This window comes from Westerdykella ornata, assembly GCF_010094085.1.
Source record: "Westerdykella ornata strain CBS 379.55 unplaced genomic scaffold EI97scaffold_10, whole genome shotgun sequence".
Lineage (NCBI taxonomy): Eukaryota > Fungi > Ascomycota > Dothideomycetes > Pleosporales > Sporormiaceae > Westerdykella > Westerdykella ornata.
The window spans coordinates 474,088-493,981 of record NW_022986860.1 but is presented as its reverse complement, the minus strand read 5'-3'; the positions used below and the strand labels follow the sequence as shown (position 1 = coordinate 493,981).

The 19,894-nt window shown below is 51.0% G+C and overlaps 10 protein-coding genes across 10 annotated transcripts; 5 read left to right on the top strand and 5 right to left on the bottom strand.

The window, feature by feature from the left end:
• Nucleotides 1-636: 636 nt before the first annotated feature.
• EI97DRAFT_377350 (uncharacterized protein) lies at nt 637-2,125 on the top strand (the record flags this gene model as incomplete). Its single annotated transcript, XM_033795603.1, has 2 exons — nt 637-868; nt 1,026-2,125. The coding sequence occupies 2 exons, from the start codon at nt 637-639 to the stop codon at nt 2,123-2,125; spliced, it is 1,332 nt and encodes a 443-aa protein (XP_033654046.1).
• A 301-nt stretch (nt 2,126-2,426) lies between these two features.
• On the bottom strand, nt 2,427-2,758 carry EI97DRAFT_376919 (putative NADH-ubiquinone oxidoreductase 9.5 kDa subunit; the record flags this gene model as incomplete). The annotated part of the gene is made up of 2 exons (XM_033795586.1): nt 2,427-2,473; nt 2,560-2,758. 2 exons carry the CDS (start codon nt 2,756-2,758, stop codon nt 2,427-2,429), a joined length of 246 nt encoding a protein of 81 aa, XP_033654045.1.
• Nucleotides 2,759-2,987: 229 nt separating this feature from the next.
• EI97DRAFT_433338 (Dolichyl-diphosphooligosaccharide-protein glycosyltransferase 48kDa subunit) lies at nt 2,988-4,861 on the top strand. Its single transcript, XM_033798370.1, has 3 exons — nt 2,988-3,218; nt 3,406-4,238; nt 4,286-4,861. The coding sequence occupies exons 1-3, from the start codon at nt 3,074-3,076 to the stop codon at nt 4,703-4,705; spliced, it is 1,398 nt and encodes a 465-aa protein (XP_033654044.1). The 5' UTR covers nt 2,988-3,073; the 3' UTR covers nt 4,706-4,861.
• Nucleotides 4,862-5,193: 332 nt separating this feature from the next.
• On the bottom strand, nt 5,194-5,491 carry EI97DRAFT_376884 (DUF1909-domain-containing protein; the record flags this gene model as incomplete). The annotated part of the gene is made up of 2 exons (XM_033795583.1): nt 5,194-5,343; nt 5,420-5,491. Coding segments are annotated over 2 exons (222 nt in total), but the record flags the coding sequence as incomplete, so codon positions are not given.
• Nucleotides 5,492-6,321: 830 nt separating this feature from the next.
• EI97DRAFT_42014 (uncharacterized protein) lies at nt 6,322-8,318 on the top strand. Its single transcript, XM_033797020.1, has 3 exons — nt 6,322-6,740; nt 6,794-8,258; nt 8,308-8,318. Exons 1-2 carry the CDS (start codon nt 6,644-6,646, stop codon nt 8,167-8,169), a joined length of 1,473 nt encoding a protein of 490 aa, XP_033654042.1. The 5' UTR covers nt 6,322-6,643; the 3' UTR covers nt 8,170-8,258; nt 8,308-8,318.
• Nucleotides 8,319-9,697: 1,379 nt separating this feature from the next.
• On the top strand, nt 9,698-10,822 carry EI97DRAFT_501254 (alpha/beta-hydrolase; the record flags this gene model as incomplete). Its single annotated transcript, XM_033802698.1, has 1 exon — nt 9,698-10,822. The coding sequence occupies one exon, from the start codon at nt 9,698-9,700 to the stop codon at nt 10,820-10,822; it is 1,125 nt and encodes a 374-aa protein (XP_033654041.1).
• A 1,106-nt stretch (nt 10,823-11,928) lies between these two features.
• Nucleotides 11,929-13,146, bottom strand: EI97DRAFT_42001 (uncharacterized protein). The gene has a single exon (XM_033797016.1). It carries the CDS (start codon nt 12,870-12,872, stop codon nt 12,078-12,080), a length of 795 nt encoding a protein of 264 aa, XP_033654040.1. The 5' UTR covers nt 12,873-13,146; the 3' UTR covers nt 11,929-12,077.
• A 720-nt stretch (nt 13,147-13,866) lies between these two features.
• On the top strand, nt 13,867-15,417 carry EI97DRAFT_458425 (uncharacterized protein; the record flags this gene model as incomplete). The annotated part of the gene is made up of 2 exons (XM_033800910.1): nt 13,867-14,910; nt 14,956-15,417. The coding sequence occupies 2 exons, from the start codon at nt 13,867-13,869 to the stop codon at nt 15,415-15,417; spliced, it is 1,506 nt and encodes a 501-aa protein (XP_033654039.1).
• Nucleotides 15,418-15,621: 204 nt separating this feature from the next.
• On the bottom strand, nt 15,622-16,977 carry EI97DRAFT_458424 (aminotransferas-like protein; the record flags this gene model as incomplete). The annotated part of the gene is made up of 4 exons (XM_033800909.1): nt 15,622-16,158; nt 16,213-16,619; nt 16,670-16,803; nt 16,865-16,977. The coding sequence occupies 4 exons, from the start codon at nt 16,975-16,977 to the stop codon at nt 15,622-15,624; spliced, it is 1,191 nt and encodes a 396-aa protein (XP_033654038.1).
• Nucleotides 16,978-17,313: 336 nt separating this feature from the next.
• On the bottom strand, nt 17,314-19,227 carry EI97DRAFT_494067 (glycosyl hydrolase family 43 protein; the record flags this gene model as incomplete). The annotated part of the gene is made up of 2 exons (XM_033802378.1): nt 17,314-18,970; nt 19,130-19,227. The coding sequence occupies 2 exons, from the start codon at nt 19,225-19,227 to the stop codon at nt 17,416-17,418; spliced, it is 1,653 nt and encodes a 550-aa protein (XP_033654037.1). The 3' UTR covers nt 17,314-17,415.
• Nucleotides 19,228-19,894: the final 667 nt, after the last annotated feature.

Below are 19,894 nucleotides of genomic sequence, written 5' to 3'. Positions count from 1 at the left end.
TGACTGGAGCAAACTGAAGCCGGGAGAGGTTGAGTAATTCGTGGTGCTGGAGGTTCAGTGCAAGCCATGATGATGCTAGAATCGGGCATCTCGTTTCACACATACATGCCCCAAGCGATAGTTGGGCTACCCTCCGGCGACTTATACCGCCCTGTCCCCTAGAACTTGGGTGAAGTAGTGTCTGATCCTTCTGTCTTTTCAATAATGGAGTGGCAACTAGGCCTACTAAACGGTGTGGTGGCAGGGCGAAGCAACTGTTGCTCAGGTGCCCTTCAAGATCATTCATCTCCAACACTACGTGTATCCACAAGGGGATTGTGGCCTGAAGTCAGTCGAACGCGTTAACAGGGGTAAAAGAAGCTCTTGACCGCAAATCACCTAGACCTCCAATTGCGCGCGTCCTTTCTCTTTCACTATCAAGTAGGCCAAGGCTGCTGTAAACTTTCGGGCAGCTGTTCGAAGACTCTTACCGCCTTTGCTCTGCCTGCACCTGTGACCCATAAAACTCCCTTGCCCACTGGACAACCGCTTCTACTCGATTCTGCCCCAAACAACAACAACCTACATCCTTTCCCCCTCTACCTGCCGCACGTCGTTCTATCCCCATCCCGTTGGGCCTGCTCGCAGCAGCTCGTCATGAACCAACCAGAGGATGTTGAGGTCATCTTGACCTACGATCGGCGTTACGTTTTCCACTCCAGCGTACTCGCTCGCTGCTCCACCTTCCTCGCGTCGCTGCTCACAGAGCGTACTGCCGCAACGCTGAGCAGCAAGGCACGAAATGCGGGCATCAAGTTGCGGTGGATGCTCGAGCTTACTCAAGCCCCCGATGAGGATCACCCTGCTGGGCAGCTCGAACTAGTGGTAGGTACACTGAGATCTGGAGGGAACAAACATGGTGTATCCGCAGTCGGAGGAACATGTGGCGACTACTTCGCCTACTCTGCCACTGGGCGATGGGGATCTATATTTGCATCAGCAAGACTAACAAACAACCCAGGAATTGGATAATATGGGCGAACCAGTTACCCACGTCTCCGGGCTTGTCATCAACGAAAACGGCCGCATTCCTACCTCGCTCTTCGATAACTACGAGAAAGTCTTCTTCGCCTTTTATAACCGCGAGATCCTCATCTCCGACGACGACATGCCCAGCGCTCTGCGGCAGGCTATTGAACTGATCGACATCGCCGAATACCTAGGCAGCATCCCCGTCATCAGCAAGCCAATCGACGTCGCCCTCATAAAGCATGGTCAAGACCTCTGGCGCTCCATCCAAAAGATGCCTTGGGGCTGGGTCCACCTTGCCATGCGCATCAAGTCCGACCTCATCTTCATCGAATCCGTGATCCACCTCGCCGGCAATTGGCGCAAGATCTCCGCCGACCGCAACGCCATGGAAAACCTCAGCGAGAACTGTCCTGAATCGGTCCGCTTGCTCTGCCAACGTCTCCATAGACAGCTCATCTCCCACGGGAAGCGCCTTGAAGTCGCCCTGGTTACGCTCTACCCCGGTGGCATGAATAGGCCCTCGGAGCAGGTGCCCATCAAGCGCGAACACTACTCCCGTGAAATCCTCGTCTGGATGGCGCTATGCTTCTTCCGCCACTGGCTTGGGCAACGCCTCGTCCTGGGCCACGGCTCTCTCGCGCCAGACTCCGGATATGAGTTATATTCAATGCTTGGCGCAAGCGGGGAAGCTTACATGGACAAGGAGGTAATGCATCAGTTCCACATTGAGTTTCCCATGACGCAGAAGGCGATGAATGTGCTCGAGAACCATTTGCTGGAGATCAAGGACGTGGTGAGGAAGACGGTGGTGGCGCACGGTATCTTGGAGAGTAAGTGCATGTTGGACACGAGAAGGTATCCGGTCGACTATTTGACGTCTGTGGAAGTGAGGAAAGAAGATATCCCGTGGTACGAGAAGAGGGTGCAGGAGGAGACGATTGCGGGCCTGAGAAAGGAGATGCGTCCTCGAAGGAAGGAAGTCGGTAAGCGGAACCAAACTGCTGCAAGCATGCAGGAGCGCATATACGAGCCTGATTCCGAGGAAGATGAGGATGGCTTCGACGAGGGCTTCCTGATAGAGGAAGAGAGGGCCAAACGGGCTCGCCTGGAGTGAGCGACATCTTCCAGGAAGGTTCGAATTGTCCGGAAGGATGGTTTGGGATGCGGTTAGGAAGGTCAAACAGGCAAGCTGCATATGCGAGCGTGAACGGTACGGTTACGGCGTATTAGTGAACACTGGAAAAGGGATGGGTCAAGGGAAAAAGCTTGTATACATAGCCACCATCTGGTATCCTTAGACCATATCTGATATCCACCCTTCAAAATGCGGTGAGCTGTCCACATCATAATGAGCCTTCTTATAGGCCATTGTTTGTTATTGCCCTTCTCATTGTTTCCTCCTTCCAACGTTTCCTCTACTCGTCCTCGAATCCCGCTGGTCTGGGTCTCGGTCCCTTTGGTACTGAAATGCAAGTCAGCTCCTGATCCGCTTTCCCTAAACCTTCTCTTGCCGTCATCCGTCATCATTGTGCCGGAAGGTTGACATACTGGGGTACGTTCGCGGAATTTTTGGTCTTGGGTTGTCGTCGCCAAAGAACCGGCGAATCGGCGGCGCAATGAAGAACATGGCGGGACCCAGGGCACCAATGCAGGAAGCCCAGAAGTAAGCGGGCCTATTGATGGAAGCCCATCTCAAGTAGTGGATGGGTGTCTTCCAAAACTCGGGTTTGGTTGGTGCTGTCGGCATGGCGGGGGCTGAGGTAGTTTGTTAGCGGACGCAAATTGGGCGACCAAGGACTGAGAGATACCTTTTGTGCTGTATTCACTCCCGGAGAAAACTAAACAGACAGCGTAGAGTGCCCAATTGGCCGGAAATGGAGCTGGCGACGCTTGTTGCGGAGAGATGAGGTTGAATGGAGCTTCGACTTCGGTGATGGAGTTTTTCCGCGCCGCCAGATCTTGGCATTGTATACGTCTCCAAATGAGCTTGATGTTAGGAGCTTTGAGATAAACTGCCAATCTTTCCGAGATCAGAGGAAGCTCTGGTCTGAAGGTTTCTTTGATGATGCGGTGGTTCTTTTCGCTGCTTTTTCTGGGGCTGTTAGGCGCGGTGAGGGCGCTGAGCATCGCTGGCTCGAGGCTGTTGGTGGTGCTGGAGGACGCTGCTGAGAGGGAGCAGTACAGTGTGTTTCTGGGGGATTTGGAAGGTGTGTTCATGTTTTTATATGCTCATGAAACTCTATCTACCTCAATTCTTGTTAAAGCGGCGAGTCAGGTGTCAATTGAGTATCCTGACCAGCAGTGTGGCACTTTCAACTTGCACCGTAACTCTATCTCCTCCAGCAATCTCTCAATTGCAGTCAAGCTTCTTCAATACTGACTTGTGGATCACAGGCCGTGGATTTCATATAACCACAGAATCCCCCAAATCCGAATCACTCTCCCTCTTCAAACACGGCGAGCGGGCCTACGATCATGTCGTGCTCTTCCCGGGGAAATCGAAGGGTCTGGGACCAGCTCTTACCGCCAGTCTCCTCCTTGATTTTATGAAGAAGGAAGGAAACATTCTTTTGGCGCTCTCCAGTGAACGTAACATCGCCACGTCTGTCCAATCCCTGCTCCTTGAGCTCGACATTCATGTACCTTCCGACAAGGGCGCACTGGTTGTCGATCATTTCAACTACGATTCTACATCGGCCGCAGATAAGCACGATGTTCTTCTTCTGCCTTTTCCGGATGCTGTTAGACCCGACGTAAAGAACTACTTTGCTGGCAATGGGCTCATCGCGGTTCCCCGCGCCGTTGGCCAGACTCTCGGAAACGAATCTCCCCTCATTGCGCCAATCCTCCGCGCTCCGAGCACCGCATACAGCTACAACCCCAAAGATGAGGCAGATATCGTGGAGGATCCTTTCGCGGTCGGGACTCAGTTGAACCTGGTCTCCGCCATGCAAGCTCACAACTCTGCGCGTTTGACCGTTGTAGGATCCGCTGAGATGCTCCAGAACAAGTGGTTCTCCGAGAAAGCGACCCTCGCTGGCAAGGCTGTGAAGACGGCCAACCGTGACTTTGCCGAGAAGCTATCCCGCTGGACATTCAAGGAGTCCGGGGTGCTCAAGGTCGGCAAACTCGTGCACTATCTGGATGAGGGTGTGAGCAAGAAGATCAACACCTCTGTCGCTATTCCAGAGAATAATCCCAAGATATACAGAATCAAAAGCGATGTGGTATGTGACGTTCTTCCGGTCTGGCTATGGCTTGCTGACGGGTGTAGTCCTTTGCTGTCGAGATCTCGGAGTATGACAAGGACCACTTCGTCCCCTTCGTCCCACCTCGAGGCGATGCTGTACAACTGGAGTTCAGCATGCTGTCGCCGTTCTATCGCCTTAACCTCTCCCCCCTGTCGCAAACCGCGAACTCGACGATATTCGGCACCTCCTTCAAGACTCCTGATCAGCACGGCATATTCAATTTTCGCATCAACTACCGCCGGCCATTCCTTACCAACATCGATGAGAAGCGTCAGGTTACGGTGCGGCACTTCGCACACGATGAGTGGCCGCGCAGCTGGCAGATCAGCGGCGCTTGGGTCTGGATAGCGGGTGTGTGGATCACAGTCGCGGGATGGGTTGCCTTTGTTGCGGTGTGGTTATGGAGCGCACCGGCGGAGAAGAGCGCTAAGAAGACGCAGTGATATATCAATGGTTGAAGGAAACGGCGTCTCGAATTTTGTCATGTATGCTTACGGAGTTGGGATATGGATACCATAGCGCAAATTCAGTTCATGTAGAAATAAGGATAAAAGTGTTCAGGTCCATATGGTCAGTCTAGGTTCACCAGGCCGGATGAGGTATTTACGTGGTTTACACCAATGGCTCCGGGCACGTTTGAACGGCAGGTCGACGATCCTGATATGCTGAGGGTGACCATTAGCCTCCGGGATGTATTCCACGCACATGCATAGCCGGCGTCGCACACTCTTCGTAATATCATATATCATGTACCGTGCAATCGTAAACCGAAGCAGGGCTCTCCAGATATGAACACTCCTACGCCACGCTCATGGTATCTCGAAAGGAAAGCCCTCGAATTCTCCTCCGGCCAAATCTCTCCTCCCCGACAGCCACTATCCTGCGTCCAGGCATGCGCGTCGCATTGTGTACCGGCTATACATTGTAGCTATCACCGCGCAACCCCATCATCCGGATTGAAGCAATCCTCGAAGCTCTTCCCATGCTTATTCGTCGCGTGATCGCCCAGCATCTTGCGGTTCGTGGTGCTCTGGAAGGATTGGAAGCAGGTCTTGCACTTGATCGTAAGCGCGGCGGCATTCTGTTCATGAACGTCAGTGATTTTGCTGTCTCCCGACCAGAAGATGTAACGATGAAGTGGAATGTCAAAGACATACGGATTTCAGTTGCGACTTGGCCTCGCTTTTGCCGCCTTTTGCCGCGGCACGCTCGCGTTTCTGCTGTGCTCTACAAGAAAAGAACAGGTTAGTTTGTCGCAACTGGCGAAGTCTTGAGCGGAATCGTTGTCGTACTTGGCTCCGTTTCCCATGGCGAAAAGATTGTTCAGTTGAACCAGGCCCGAGACCTTGGAGAGAGAAATAGCGAGAGACTGGGTTCGGGTTCCGTTGTTTTGCGTGGTTTTACAGTATCATAATATGACAGGACGTTGGATGGCGGCCGGGGGCCTGGACACTTTGGAAATCGATGCTAGCCTCTTTTGTGACAGAAGTCACGTGAATTGTTGCTACTCAAATGCAAGTCGGATAGAGATGGTTCTTACGACACCGCGGACGCTTCTGCTGTTGAATTCATTCCCAGCTCCTCTGTGGCCCATTGTTTGTTTGGCGCGGTCCATACTATTATTATCACTACACTTTTGAGGGCCTTGGGGGAACCGCAAGCCCGCTAAGCAGTCAGTCCACTCGACGCCTCGGACAATCTCGCCATCAGGAGCTGAAGCTAATAATAAATACTGCAAGCCCCCTAACTCACCAAACCGGTTCCGATGATCCAGAGCATGGCGATCATAATGTTAGAATACTGCTGAAAACAACTGATATCATACGGTACCCAAGTATCATTGTGTGCTGGCTTGGCATTTTCTGCTTCCTCAACTTCGTTCCACTTCAAGGATCTCTGGCTACGACCTGCCACTTTCTGCTTGTTCTGCTGCGCATGCACAGGGACCCGTAATCTGCGTACCTCGGTAGGGGTAATGCCATGCAGCTCGTTCTTTGATCTTCGTCGCCAGGGCGATGCTTTTACCACAGTAGATGCGGGCGGGATGTTTCGACCCTTTCAGCTTTTCAAAACACCATCTTCAATACTAATAATGAATCTCCACAACGCCGCCTCCAGAGCATGGAAGCGGTCCCACCAGTACTGCGCGGAACCCCCGCAAGGCGAAAACATCACCTGGATGCGAACTGCTATCTTTGAGGGGTCGCCGCCTTTGCCCTGGAGAACTTCACCCCATCCCCCACTCGCCGGATCTCTACCTGCCATTCTTTTCCTTCAGATCTTGTCCTTCGTTTTAGGCTTTGTATGTCATTTCTTGTATTCATGCAATTTGATTCGCTTGTGTAATTTCGTGTCCTCGGACGATCTGTTTTCAACACAGGATGACTTCGACCGCCGAAAGGAGTCTCGACGGCGTTCCACTACTGACCGCAACTTCCGATGGAAGCATGCACACTATCATGGAGAGGATAAAGCAAGGTCTGGAATACTTTGTTGGTCTAACATCAATCCCAGAATCTGACTCGATTTAGCAAAACAAAGTGGAATCCGTCGCTGGCTGACCGGAATACCATTTCGGCCTTCACTGGGCGTGCTACGACCATCGTTCCTCGACAGAAGTACGGACGCGAAACCACTTCACACTACAGCGTGGCTGGACGGCATCCGCGGCGTCGCATCATTCTTCGTCTTCATCTATCATTTCCAGCACCTTTTCCACACCTCCTTCTACACCGGCTACGGCGGCAACAATGGCAAGAATGACTACTGGCTCATCCAGCTCCCGATTATCCGACTGATATTTACGGGGGGACCTATGGTGTCGGTCTTCTGGGTACTCTCCGAGATTTCGCTTTCCCTCAAGCCGCTCAAGCTTGCGCGCAGCCAGGCATGGGACAAGTTCGCCGATACGATGTTCTCCTCCGTGTTCAGACGGGGCCTTAGACTTTATCTTCCCGTTCTGGCAGTACAGGTGTGCGTGTTGCTGGCCACATTGGTTGGCTTGTTCGATCGTGCTGCCGAGCTGCGCAAGAACTGGCCGTTCTATGGCACCAATGAAGAGATGCACGAGCGCAAGGAATCTGCCTGGGCGCAGATCTCAGACTGGAGTCGTGAGATGTGGGCGTTTTCAAACTCCTTTAGACCGATTCGGCCAAGCTACGATGTACATCTGTGGACCATCCAGCTCGAGTTCCGGAATTCCATCATCCTCTTTGCTACCTTGGTCGGATTCGCAAAACTCCGGCCACTCGTTCGCATTCGGTTGACGTTGGTATTATACCTTTACTGCGTCTTAGTCGAAGAAGGAGACGTCGCATTATTCATCGCTGGAATAGGATGCGCAGAGTTCCTGTTAATTCGGGAGGAGCGGTCAAAGCATCTTCCTTCTACAGAGAAGCAGGAGTCACAGCAGCAGAGTTCGCGAACAAAAGTACTCTGGGCAGCCGTGTACATCCTCGGACTTCATCTTCTATCGATCCCGGCTGGAAGATACGAATACACCCCCGGTTATCGGAGTCTTGTCCGTTTCGCCGCGCACTTCGTCAAGAACACTGAAGTCTCCATTCAACGCATCGGAGCAGCCGTCTTCCTCTTCGCCCTCTGTGGATCCGACTATCTCCGCCGAGTCTTTGAAACCCGCCTTGCCATCTACGCCGGCAAGATCAGCTTCCCTTTGTATATTGTGCACGGCCCGCTCACACATATCCTTGGTATCCGACTCGTGCCCTTCTTCTGGAGTATCGTGGGAGATGCGACATTGTTCCAGTACGAAGTCGGCGTCATTTTGGCTTTCCTTGTTCTTGCTGTGCTTGTGGTGTGGGTTGCGGATATTGTGATGCGGACGATTGATACCCCTAGTGTGCGGTTCGGGAGGACATTACGGAGCTGGTGTGTTGGCAAGTCGTAAAGTTCTCGCCCCGTTCTCTTCGTTTGTTTCAATCAGGATCAGCAACAGTGTACATTTCGACGTTACGAGGTGTTCGTCATTGGTCTAGTGTAAGTGCTCCTCGCATAGTGGCATTCCATGTAATTCTCATCCAGGAAGCGCTAGAGAGATCCCGAATTGTGCTCAAGGAGCAAGACATCCACATTTGCCCACACATATGGGCCGCACAAGCAGCTTGTCAAGTACAAAGACACTTTCATCCCCCGCCTGTCAACCCTTATCCTGCACTGCTGCAATGGCAAGGGAGACGGCACTCTGACGTCCTGGTATAGCGACAAGTGGAATGGTCTCCACCCAGTTGCGTTGGAGCTGAAATTCACCTGATCGCCCGAAAATTACAAGGACTGGTGATTCGACGAGCCTGATGCAGTGGATGCCGGGCCGGAAGTGGACGTTTTGTTGGGGTGGCTCGTCCCTCTGCAAGAGGAAAGCCTGGGAGCGTAATTCGGAACTTTTCCAGTGTATCATCGCTACTTATGCGATGGTTCACATCTGCTGCAGTCAGCATGTGAATTTTGCATGACAGCTATGCAGTACAATTCCTTTTTGAAGTCATCAGAGAAAGAATGAACTGTCCTATCCTGACTCAGATTGTCCTACTCACAACATCACTATCGCCGCTGTTGTTCCGGGCACGGACTGTCCTTTGACGTCAGCGAGTGGAGGTAAGGGCCACATGGCACCGCAGATCTTGGTTCAAAACTTGAAGTGCTAAGCAATCCTTGACTAAGGTCGGCGCCACTCTTCATATATACAATTCTTACTCGATACTCGGTACTGCCTCCCTATGGCTACGATCACCAAGTCATTGTGATTTGAGCTTTGAAAAATAGAACTCAGAAATCTTCTAAGAAAATGCAGACGAGTTATGACGACCTTCACGCATCGTGAACAAGGTAGAGGGAGAAAACAACCTGTATACAATCCATCTGCAGGAGCATCCCAACGGAGTGCCACTTTTCTGTCACTTGAAAGTCATATCCGTTAGTCTGCGCTCTTATCCGCATTTTTGGCCCTGTGCTGCTCTTTGGACCACCTGTACGCCCTGTATTCCCACTGCGACGAACTCTGTGACCACAGAGCTGTCCTGACGCAGCGCATATGGCTACACTGCTTTTCGTGGTAGTCAACGCACAATGAGCGGTCGATGCCTTGACTCTTTGCTGGAGGTGTATATAACGCCCCTCATCAAACCCGCCTTCCACCCCCTTTCAACGAGATCTTCAGAACGATATCTTTTATCGGCCTCCTTCGAAGAGAAGAACAACACTCGCGAGCTGTTGCACAGATTCACACCATAGATCTCCTTTTGGTTCTAGAGGAAACACTGTGATTGGACTCTCCACGAATCTACTTCCCAAGCACCCCACCGCCCAACCAAAACACCACGACGAAATGTCCCCGAAGAACACTGCCAAATCAACTGGCCAGAGTTCCAGTAAGGAAAAGGCCCGTGCCGGCCGAATCACTAGGTCATACTTGCACATAGATGAATCGAGAGCTTAGGTGCGAGCTCCCAATCTTGGGGGATGAGAACAAGCGCAAGGCGTTGTTCGACGAGTTCGGGACTGTGTGTATTAGGATCCAAAACTCCGCAACCAAATCCAGACTTGAAGTCGACATTCTTGTCCCGAATACTGTTATTTGCGGCGAGACTCCTCTCAGTGAACAAACTCCCGTCCACGTACGGTTCCACGGGGGTGGCTTCTTTACTGGAGCTCCTTTATATAAGCCGTGGTGGGGATATCACGTTCGTGACCTCTTTCTGGACGCTGGAGCAGTGACCTTGAGCCCGAGATATCGCAAGATGCCCGATGTCCACGGTAAAGAGATACTGGAAGATGTCGACACGTTCTGGGCCTGGTATCAGGGTGACGAATTCTCGAAAGACCTTAGCAATGCCTTCATTGATTTAGGAGCACAGAAGTTTAACTGCATGGTGCAAATCAACAAGTCTCAATTGCTCATATCGGGCGAAAGCGCTGGAGGATTCCTGGCCGCATACTCCTGGTTGCCTCAACCCAGCCTTCAAATCAACGCACTGTACATGCAATACCCCATGCTTTGTCAGTACACGCGTAATGCTGGGAACCCATATAGAGGGAGAGCAATATCGAAAGAAGACGTGCAAAAACTGGCCAAGAAACACTTACGGGACATCGAGAAGTTAGAGAAAGCGGGCCAGCTGCAGTCCCGCACTGCCTCAGACCCTCCAGAGGGGATGGATATGGCGTATGTTTTTTCCTCCGCTAAGAAGACGGTCAACGGCAAGCGGATTTCACCCTGGGAGTACTGGTTTCGCGAACTGGACATTCTTCAGCGTCTCGATCGCATCGCCGCAAACGATACACGATATCCTCGTCCATCTTACTGCCCTGACACATTCATATCGCATGGAGATCAAGACACGAATTGCCCTTTGAAAGACACGTCGAAGCCGTATCAGGAGAAAGTGCTCCGAATGTTTCCGAATGCGAAAGTCCACATCGAAGTACGAGCAGATGCAGCTCATGCATTTGACTACGATATTGACATCAAGGACAAGGGCACCGAGTGGCTTTTGGCCTTGTATGAGAATATCAAAGAGGCTTGGCTCAAGCCTGCCGGGGAGTAGTGCGGGTTATGATATTCGTTGGAACAATTTGGATTATCAGACCTCTGGCTATCCTGCAGCTTTGCCTGATGCTTTGGAGTGTAGGATTAAGAGGGGCACCCGATAGTGATTGCCGGATTAGCCGTGAACTGCTAGGACTGTAGCTCAATCCATCTAGGTGTTTCCTACATGCACAATCCAATTCACACTTGACTCCGTGCGATAAGAAGAAAGTAACTATAACCTTAAAAAGACGTTCATCTTGTTTAGAGTCTTCTGGACATAAGGAAAGGTAATTAGCAGGGTAGACAAGGGGTTCCGCAATTACTTAACCAGCCCTGATGCAAGAGGCCTATTGTTTTGCATGGTGAACATCACATTTTAGTTGGCATGCAATCAGCCGGGATAGTGTGGACGAAATTTGACAGAGGGTGCAAGCCAAGCACATGGGAAGTAATAAACAAGGCGATTCCGCTTTTGTTACAAGTCCAGAAATACTGTTGAGTGGAGCAGTCGTAGATGTTCGCTACCTGTATTTTCTAACGCCCAGAGGCACGCCTGTCCGGTTCAAGGGTTCATCCGCCTACGAAGCATGCGACAGTGGGAATGTATTGAATCTTCGCTTCCCTCCCTCTGAATAGATGACCATCCAGTGGAGTTGTTTTCCCTGTCGTCCGATCCAAACCGGTAAAGTCTAGGAGGATGTGGACTGTTACCATTGCTTCGTCTGCGACATAGGTTCTAGTTGTCATAGGGACATGTTCTGGAAGACAGCCAATGTCAATTCCCCCGACCAGTTCAAGCAACACCTTCGAGATAAGCATAATCTGGTTCTTGCAGGGTTCAGCGTATGCATCTGCGGCACCCTTCCATTGGAGATTCCCTCTGACTCAGGCTCGGACTACTCGCAGTCATCAAGATAGCGCCTTCAAGGCTCGTTGTCATTTGCGTGTATATGACTTAAGAATAAGGAGCGACCGGCTAGGTACAAGGAGAAGCTTCGGCGCCATGTAAGAGTACCTGTACCCTTCCGCAAATTAGTAGCAATGTCCATTGCGCTGCATTTCATAGGCAAGAAACGAAACCTAAGGTGCATAACCGTTTCCAAAACGATAGGTTACTGAATGGGACGATTTCAAAGTTGATTGTCGATTCTCAGATGTAAACTATAAAAGAATGATGGATATGCAAAACAGTTCGACGTTGAGATGGTCTGAGGACGCAATGTGCCAGTGACCGGTAGACTATCCTCACTCCACCTGCACGTTGTCAACCCTTAGGAACTCGCAACGGACATGACCATGAAGGCTTGGATGGCCCTCCGCCTATCAATCTCTTTCTTGAGCATCAACAAACACGTAGCTACGACCACCTCTTCACTCACGCCCTCTTTCGAGCCCACTTCCTCTGACAGCAAAAGCTCACCACCATTTCCAGCAGTACAAGCCTTGGTGCCTGGAGTCCTTGTTTCGCTGTCTCTTCTCAGAACAGCCAAGCGTTTTTCACCACAGGTCAACACCAACGACGTGACCTTCTTCGCATCTCCAGCAAATAATCTCTCTTTCACATATTTCCAGGTGAATTCGCGACCGTCGGGTAAGAGGAACGTATGGGAGCGAGACGTCCATCGAGATACCGTCTTGGTGTCTGCAATCTCAACACTATTTTCATCCAGTATGTGGATCACCGGATCTCTGTTTGGGCCGAAGAAGTATTCCGTCGCAAGCGCTGGTCGTCCGTGCGAATCGGACAACAGAGAATTGCCCGAGCATCTGTTCGCGCGAGTTGATCGGTAGGCCAGAGAACCGTCCGAATTGAATATATCAATCGTCAGTTGAGACGACGGCGTGGGAAGGCGGATGGCCGAGATGCCCTTTGCCGAAACGGTGAGAGATTTGGCTGCTTTAAATCCATGACCTGGGTCGTTGAGGGTGGTGTCTGAGGCGATGGAGTGGGCATCTGAGCTGATGAGCTCTTTCTTGTCTTTCTCCGATATGCTCGCTAGGTAATCTGGTGGTGCATCTGAATCATATTCTTCCACGAGAGTAGTGGTGCTCACTCGGGACTCCATTGCTGTTCCAGAGGGTTGCTATAGGTTCCAAAGGATGAAGATATCTTGCCCGCTGAAGCTTCTTAGAGTAGTGCATTTATATGCAGGTGCTGCGCCACCGTGACCGGTGAGCTCGTGCAACTTGAGGTGATGTTTCGAATCTGGGCGACCTGGCGAGGCAGCTTCAGTGAGGCTGTGCCAGGTAGCCGGTGGCGAAGAAAAGCCTCGGATTTCGCATATCTATCCGCAATCGACACGTTCCACATTGAGGTGATCCGATACTGTGGTTGCTGCCATACCTTACGAGGTCAGTAGAACAGAGACTGTTGGCCGGCCAATTTTCTTATGTCCGCCCTCTAATTGGTGCGCCAGTCTCAGGCACAGCCACGAGACCCAAAACATATGGCAGCAACCCTAGCATATGCAGTAGTAATTGAGGATTACAGCAAAGCATCGACTGAATAACTATACATACTGTGATAGTAACACTGGCATTCCGGCCTTCGGACATGACTAGTATCTTGTTCTCCGATCTTCTTCTGGAATCATTCGACAACCCTCCAGGTACTGAGGCATCAGAGGCGAATGTACTTCGCACACCATGCGACCACAGTACAAGGAGTTTTGGGAGACCTTGACGTAGCACTTTGATTTTATTTTACTCGCAGATATATCGTGGCTGCGACTGTGGTAGCCGCTGCATAACGAGAGTACGAAGTGGGAAACTTTCTGCTATACTAACCAATGCTCGATATGCCCGGTTTTTGAAATTCAAAGGCTGCAATGTAGTCGTCGGAGCGTGGGTAGTTCTGCGGGGACGCAGTTGCGGCTTCCGAGAATGGAGTCCTCCACTCACCGCTCCACTTAGGGCAATGGCAAACGCAGCTCGCCGGTCATTTTTCTTTTACCGCCGCAAACCCTACCTCACTTCACACCTAAGCCTCAATAAGATATTACAACTTACCTCACTCGACACTTGACCCTTATTCTAGCTTGCCTTCTGCTTCCACCAAACATGGCGCAACAGAGCACGGCGTCTCCAGCGAGAGATGCAGAGGCAACAAACACTGAGGGCATTGCCCTGGGTGGTCAGGAAACAAGAGCGAGCAGCCCACAGGTCAAGAAAGTCGCAATAGTATCAGCACTGCGCGAGGCGGTTGAGCCATGTCTGCCGTCGAAACCCACCACAGGAGTTCGGAAACGACGCCGCTCTGTACTTCCGGAGCATACTTGCGCTATGTGTCCTGGAGAGGGCAGCATCAAATGCGGTAAATGTGAGTTAGTGAGGTATTGCTCCGAGGAATGCCAGGAGAACGATGCACAAGTCCATACAATGCTTTGCGAATCTTTAGCCTCGTTTGAAACCCCACCGAGCGAGTCGCACCGGCGAGCGATCGTATTTGACGAGAATCCGGAAAATGCGACAGCACGCTTCATATGGCTAAGGGTCCATCGCAATGTGGATGAAGACGGTAGTGAATATGACCAGCCTAATTTGGGGGAGTTCTTGAAAAGCAAGGATGGAAGGGTTCGGAGCACTATCACGAAGAATCATGTCTTGTGGCGTCCTCTGAGCCACTCTATCCACATTGAGCACTACCTGCCAAATGCGCATGGTTGGGATGAGAATAGTGCCGTATCTAAAGTTGTTGACTGTCGATACACACCACGAAATACCTGGATTAGCACCATCCTGGTCTATGCAACAGAGCCAAACTCAAGGGAGCTCCCAAAAATCCAACACTTGGGTCCACAAGACTTCAGGTCTATTGTGGATTTCCTGAACACAAGCAAGAGTTGCGCACTGGCTTCCGACATTCGATACTTCGGAAAGACTGTTCAAGGAGTAAGACTCAACTGCAAGGGGGACATGGCGGAACCGGCTGCTCGCCCTGCCATCGAAGCAGTGCAGGTCCCGCTGACACACTGTCTCTTCGATGACTCGGTGCTTCTTCCTATCCCGTCCAAGTTGGACCTCCCAATTCTGGCTGCACGGTGCCTTCGCAAACCCGAATATGAAAAGGACATTGAGCTGTATAAAGGTGCCGGAGCGCTGAGCGTAATAAATGAGAATGACTTCAACCCTATTGCTCGTGACCTTTAGCAATCCTGGCTCCTTGAAAGGGACGAACGCCGCGCAACGACTTCCATCCTCCCCCTAGATCACCATTCCAGGAGAGCATACTATCAAGGGACTCTCGTACTGGCACGCCAGGATCAGAAACCTCTCTTTCCTGAACACATCGAAGCTCTATGGCGGTACGTTAAGTATTTCCTAGAGCCCATGATGGCGGATGCATCAAGCATCCACGCCGACGAGGATGCCAGAGAAAATGTCCAAAAAGAGATAACGACTGAAAAATTCCAACTGTACTATCGGCATTTTCAAACCTTCCAAGACACCGAGGACGAAAGGAAGAAACCTTCGCCGTACGATGTTGTAAGAAAGAAGGGGAGTCTGAAACGGAAAAGCTCGGGATCCTTCTTCAACGATCCAAAGCGTGCCAAGTGGTCGTGGAGTAGCGAAACAGAAGATGCAGAACCAATGGAGGAAGAGGAGTTGTAGACGGATCGTCAACAGACCAAGGTCTCCCGTGTAAGTGTGCTGGTATTGTGACTCCTCCGATAATCTTTCGATGATGGTATTGGATGAAAGGATGAAAGCCCGAGAAATGTATGAATGAGACTAACTAAATGAAGTACCTGTACTATTGATATTGAGCGAAAGCAGGTTGAGTAGGAAGGACAGTGAAGTGGTGGGAGCCAAAGTTCATGGTAGTACTTTCTTCAGTACTTCCACCAAACCTCGGATCTCTTGCTCAGTGTTGTAATGCACCATGCTCACTCTCGCAACCCCTTCCTCTGGCAGACCAAGTACTTCGTCGCATAATCTCTTGCTATAAAAGTGACCAAATCGGAACCCATAGTTGCTAATCTTCTCCGCATCCTCGACGATCTGCTTACTGCTCTTCCCCTTGACAGTAAAACTCACGGTTGGAACCCTAACCCGCTCATCTACGGAGCTGCTCCCGTGGACAGTCACATCACTTCGACTGTTCAAGAAGTCGAGAAGGATCTTCTGGAGAGCGCCTTCATGCGCAGCAATGGCTTCAAATGCTGGCGCAGGGTTGGGGCCTCCAAGATAAGATACAATGTGTGGCAAAGCTTGCACAGCCTCGTAGGATGACCCGGCAAAACCCAGCTTGTCAGAGAGGCCATTCGTTGGGTTGAAGTAATGGTTCTGCGGCTTCACATGGACTTGCGCAGAGGTGCTCGCATAAAGCAACGCAATGTGGGGACCATATACCTGTGAATCATGAGCACTACCACCGTTATGGCGACGGCAATGAGATAATCTTACCTTATACCACGAGAAAGCATAGAAATCTGCACCGAAGGCCTTCACATCTACCTGTCTGTGCGGCGCATAGCTGACCCCATCTACACAAAAAAGAGCGCCAACCTCATGGACGACATCCGCAAGTGCCCTGATATCGTGGATAGTACCGAGGATGTTGCTGACATGCGTACACGCGACGAACTTTGTCTTCTCAGATAGCAAAGGCTTAAGATTCGCTGGTGTGAGCTTGAGTTCAGGCTTCGGCGAAACCCACCACTTGACGTTCAGTTTGAGGCGGTCGGCCATATGCAGCCATGGTTTCACGTTCGTTTCATGCTCCATTTTGGAGAGTACAATCTCGTCGCCTTCACAAAATCTGAGTGCGCCGGCGAGGTTCATGAAGTTTTGCGTGGTCGAAGATCCGAGGACTGCATATTGTCAGGGGGAATCTTGATAGTCAACACAGGAATGGAAGTACCAATCTCATCTGGAGAGGCATTGATGTATTGCGCTGCAGCTTTGTAGCCCTCGGTATACTTGGTATTTGAGATCTGGCCGATGTGGTACGATGCACCAAGCTGAACGTTGGTCTTGGAGAAATAGTCTGTCACCCTGGAGTGATTTGAGCAGATGTCGCTAGCACGACCAAGCAGATGGATCTTAGTTGACTGACGAATCGATAACAGTTCCCAATACTTGACTTCCACCAGCATTGTCAAGGAAGACTTGATCTTGATCGAGAGCGGGGAAGAGCGCGCGAACTCTTTTGATATCAAACTCGGTCATCTTGGGTTCGGTATATTTGATGAGGTGGTGATCATACAAACATCGGCTTATATACCCACTGCTTGCAAAGCGGAGTACAGTGATAGCTGGCCGCACTGCAGGGTTTGCGGAGGGATGACCAGGCCTGAAGAGGAAGGTGGGAAGAATGAGTGTGACGAATATAAATCATGTACGCCCAACCCCACGCAGAGATATGTGCTATATGTGTTCAACATGACTTCCGTTCATGCATCTGAACCGTAGGATACCCTGAATCGTGATGAAAAATGGTTAATGACGGCGAGCGGGACTAACACCATTGAAAACTTTCGAAATCTGGACTGGACTTGATTGTGCCACTGTGAATTTAATGCCGTGACCAGTCTACGTGGATTACGTGGAGAGGCTAGCCCAAAAGCTATATGCGTCGATGGACACACAAGCTAACCATCTAAGGCCCTACTGGGGCTGCATGGTGAATGACTTCACCCTGATCTCCCCTCCGAGGGATTTTGTTGCATGATTGAACACACCATATCTGTATCCAGTGAAGAACTGCCAGGTCTTCGTTAAAGTAAATGCGGGGCCCAGTTGGGTGTACTTGCTACCATCCGTACTGTACCAAAAGGTGGCAGTCCGTTGAGCATTCGTACCGGAAAATGCTGGCGTAATATCGGCTTGGATCCGGAGCCATAAGTCGGTGGTTCCGGAAGGAAGGGTCGGGCCTGTGGCCGCAACTGTGCCTGTCGAAACTGTCTTCCAATTCGAATCTAAGTTCAGATTGTTGACCATGACCAGCTTGGAGGATGAGCCTTCTTTGTGTATTCCAATGTAGGCCGCTACGTCGCGGAAAAGAACAGTGCCTGCTCGATCTCCGTCTTTCATCTGACTGATATCGATCCTGAAGGTCCCGCTCGACTTGGGGCCGATGATACGATGTGTAAGAGTGTTGCGAGCAGTGAACAGGTCGTTGGTAACAGTTGCAGTTTGCAAAAGAAGACCCCCAGAACCGCCGACTAGTTTCCATTTCGAGTTGTCCGGGTTGTGATTCCATTCCCACTCGGGACTCAGAACTGCGCCTTCGAAGTTGTCTGTCCCCACGACGGGAGGCACCTTTTTTGTTGTCTCCACTGGCATAGGGTACGACTTGCCCCACGAGTTCCCGTCCTTTACAAGTTGTGGCCATCCGTCGGACGACCAAGTCAGTGGTGCAACAACGGGAATGCGACCGCCGGGATATGCATCCATGAATCCTACGTAGTACCATTTTCCATCTTTGGTGTCGACAACTCCACCTTGGTGGGCGAATCCAGCATTGGGGATGGGTCCAGCGATGCTGTCAACCAAAATCCTACTTTCGAACGGTCCCCAGGGACTTTTCGATTTCAGTACCCATTCAGCGCTGGCTGGTTTGGTAACGAAGATGTAGTAGTCGCCTTTGATCTTGTACATGCGTGAACCCTCAATATACGAGTTGTCTTGAGCCGCAAATACCTGCTGTGACTTCACCTCTTTTGTTCCATCCGCACTTAGTTGGGCAACCATGATCTTCGAGTTGCCGTATGCGATGTACATCGTATCATCATCGTCAATCAGGAGACCGCAATCGTAGTAACACCTTGGCAAAGTCCCTTGGGCTGTCCAATTCCAATTGGCCACTTCTCCGTTGTTCCGGGCGGCTCCGGTGTTGCTGGCTATCCAGACGAATGTTTTGCTGGACTCGACGCATCCCATCCAGTAGAACATGTCATTTGACTTCCGGTACTGTAATGTGCTTGCCCAGATGCCCTTGACATAAGCTCTATCCGTGGCGCTGTTCAGGTTGTATTTGCTTCCGAAGTTTAGCGTTGGAACGCTGTGTGTCACTGGGCTCCAGTAGACAAGATCATACGACTTGAGGACTGGCGCGCCTGGCGAGAAAGCAAACGTTGAAGATGAGTAATAGAACACGTCACCGACGCGGATGACATCAACGTCCGGATAGTCTTCCCATAGGACCGGATTATTGAAATTGCTGGCTCGGGCGGTGAAGGTATTGCTCAAAGGGTTGGAAACGCCCAAGCCAACATGGAGGCTGAGCAGGGTTAGAATATTGAGAATGCGCATGTCGGTATATGCGAAATAAAATCGTTTTCAACGCACGAGCTGCGCTTCCGAGAATGCAGAGTGTTACTTCAGAAATGGAGAATGCATGGTAGCGCTGCTTTTAACTTGAACCCGCTGATGGCTGATTGTAGCGTCAGTTAGGTGATTGAGTTCTTGGACAACCATTTTGCGTGAACTCTAAACCAGTTCCGAGGCAGATCAATGTCGGCGGGAAAAGAATGCTCCATATTGTTATCCAGGGACCGCTTCGATGATTGGTGCAGGATGACGGAAAATTTCGCCGTTTGCAAGTAAAAAGGAGAGGGGACTACCGCCGGGACTCTTGACCGGTAAACAAAGATAGTCGCTTTCGCGACAGCTAAGCAACCTCCTCTGGCTACCTGATTAGCAATGTCCGTCATCCCGTCCTGGCGGGTGAAGAAAATATCACGTGACACCACGAATTTCCGCTGGGCGCATTCGAATTGCCAGGACGTACCGGATCGATCTCCAACTTCCAGCTTCCCGTTGCACTGCGATGTCTCCCCTTAGGTCGAAACTGCAATGCCGACTGTCTTTGTAGAAGGAAACAGGAAGTCTAGTGTTACATACTCCGACAGTCTATCTAGACCAAGTTCCACGCCGCGCCAGTGAGCTTTCACCAAGGCTCCCGTCCTATCTTAGTAGCCTGTCTCCATTTTTAATTAACGTACCTCACGGGCGAGCTGATCACTATGCCAAGATCCCACCAAAATGTATAACGTACCTCACGGGCGAGCCGTCCACACGGGCGAGCCGTCCACTTCTGCCAAGATCCTACCAAAATCCATACTGTTTACGACAGTACAATACA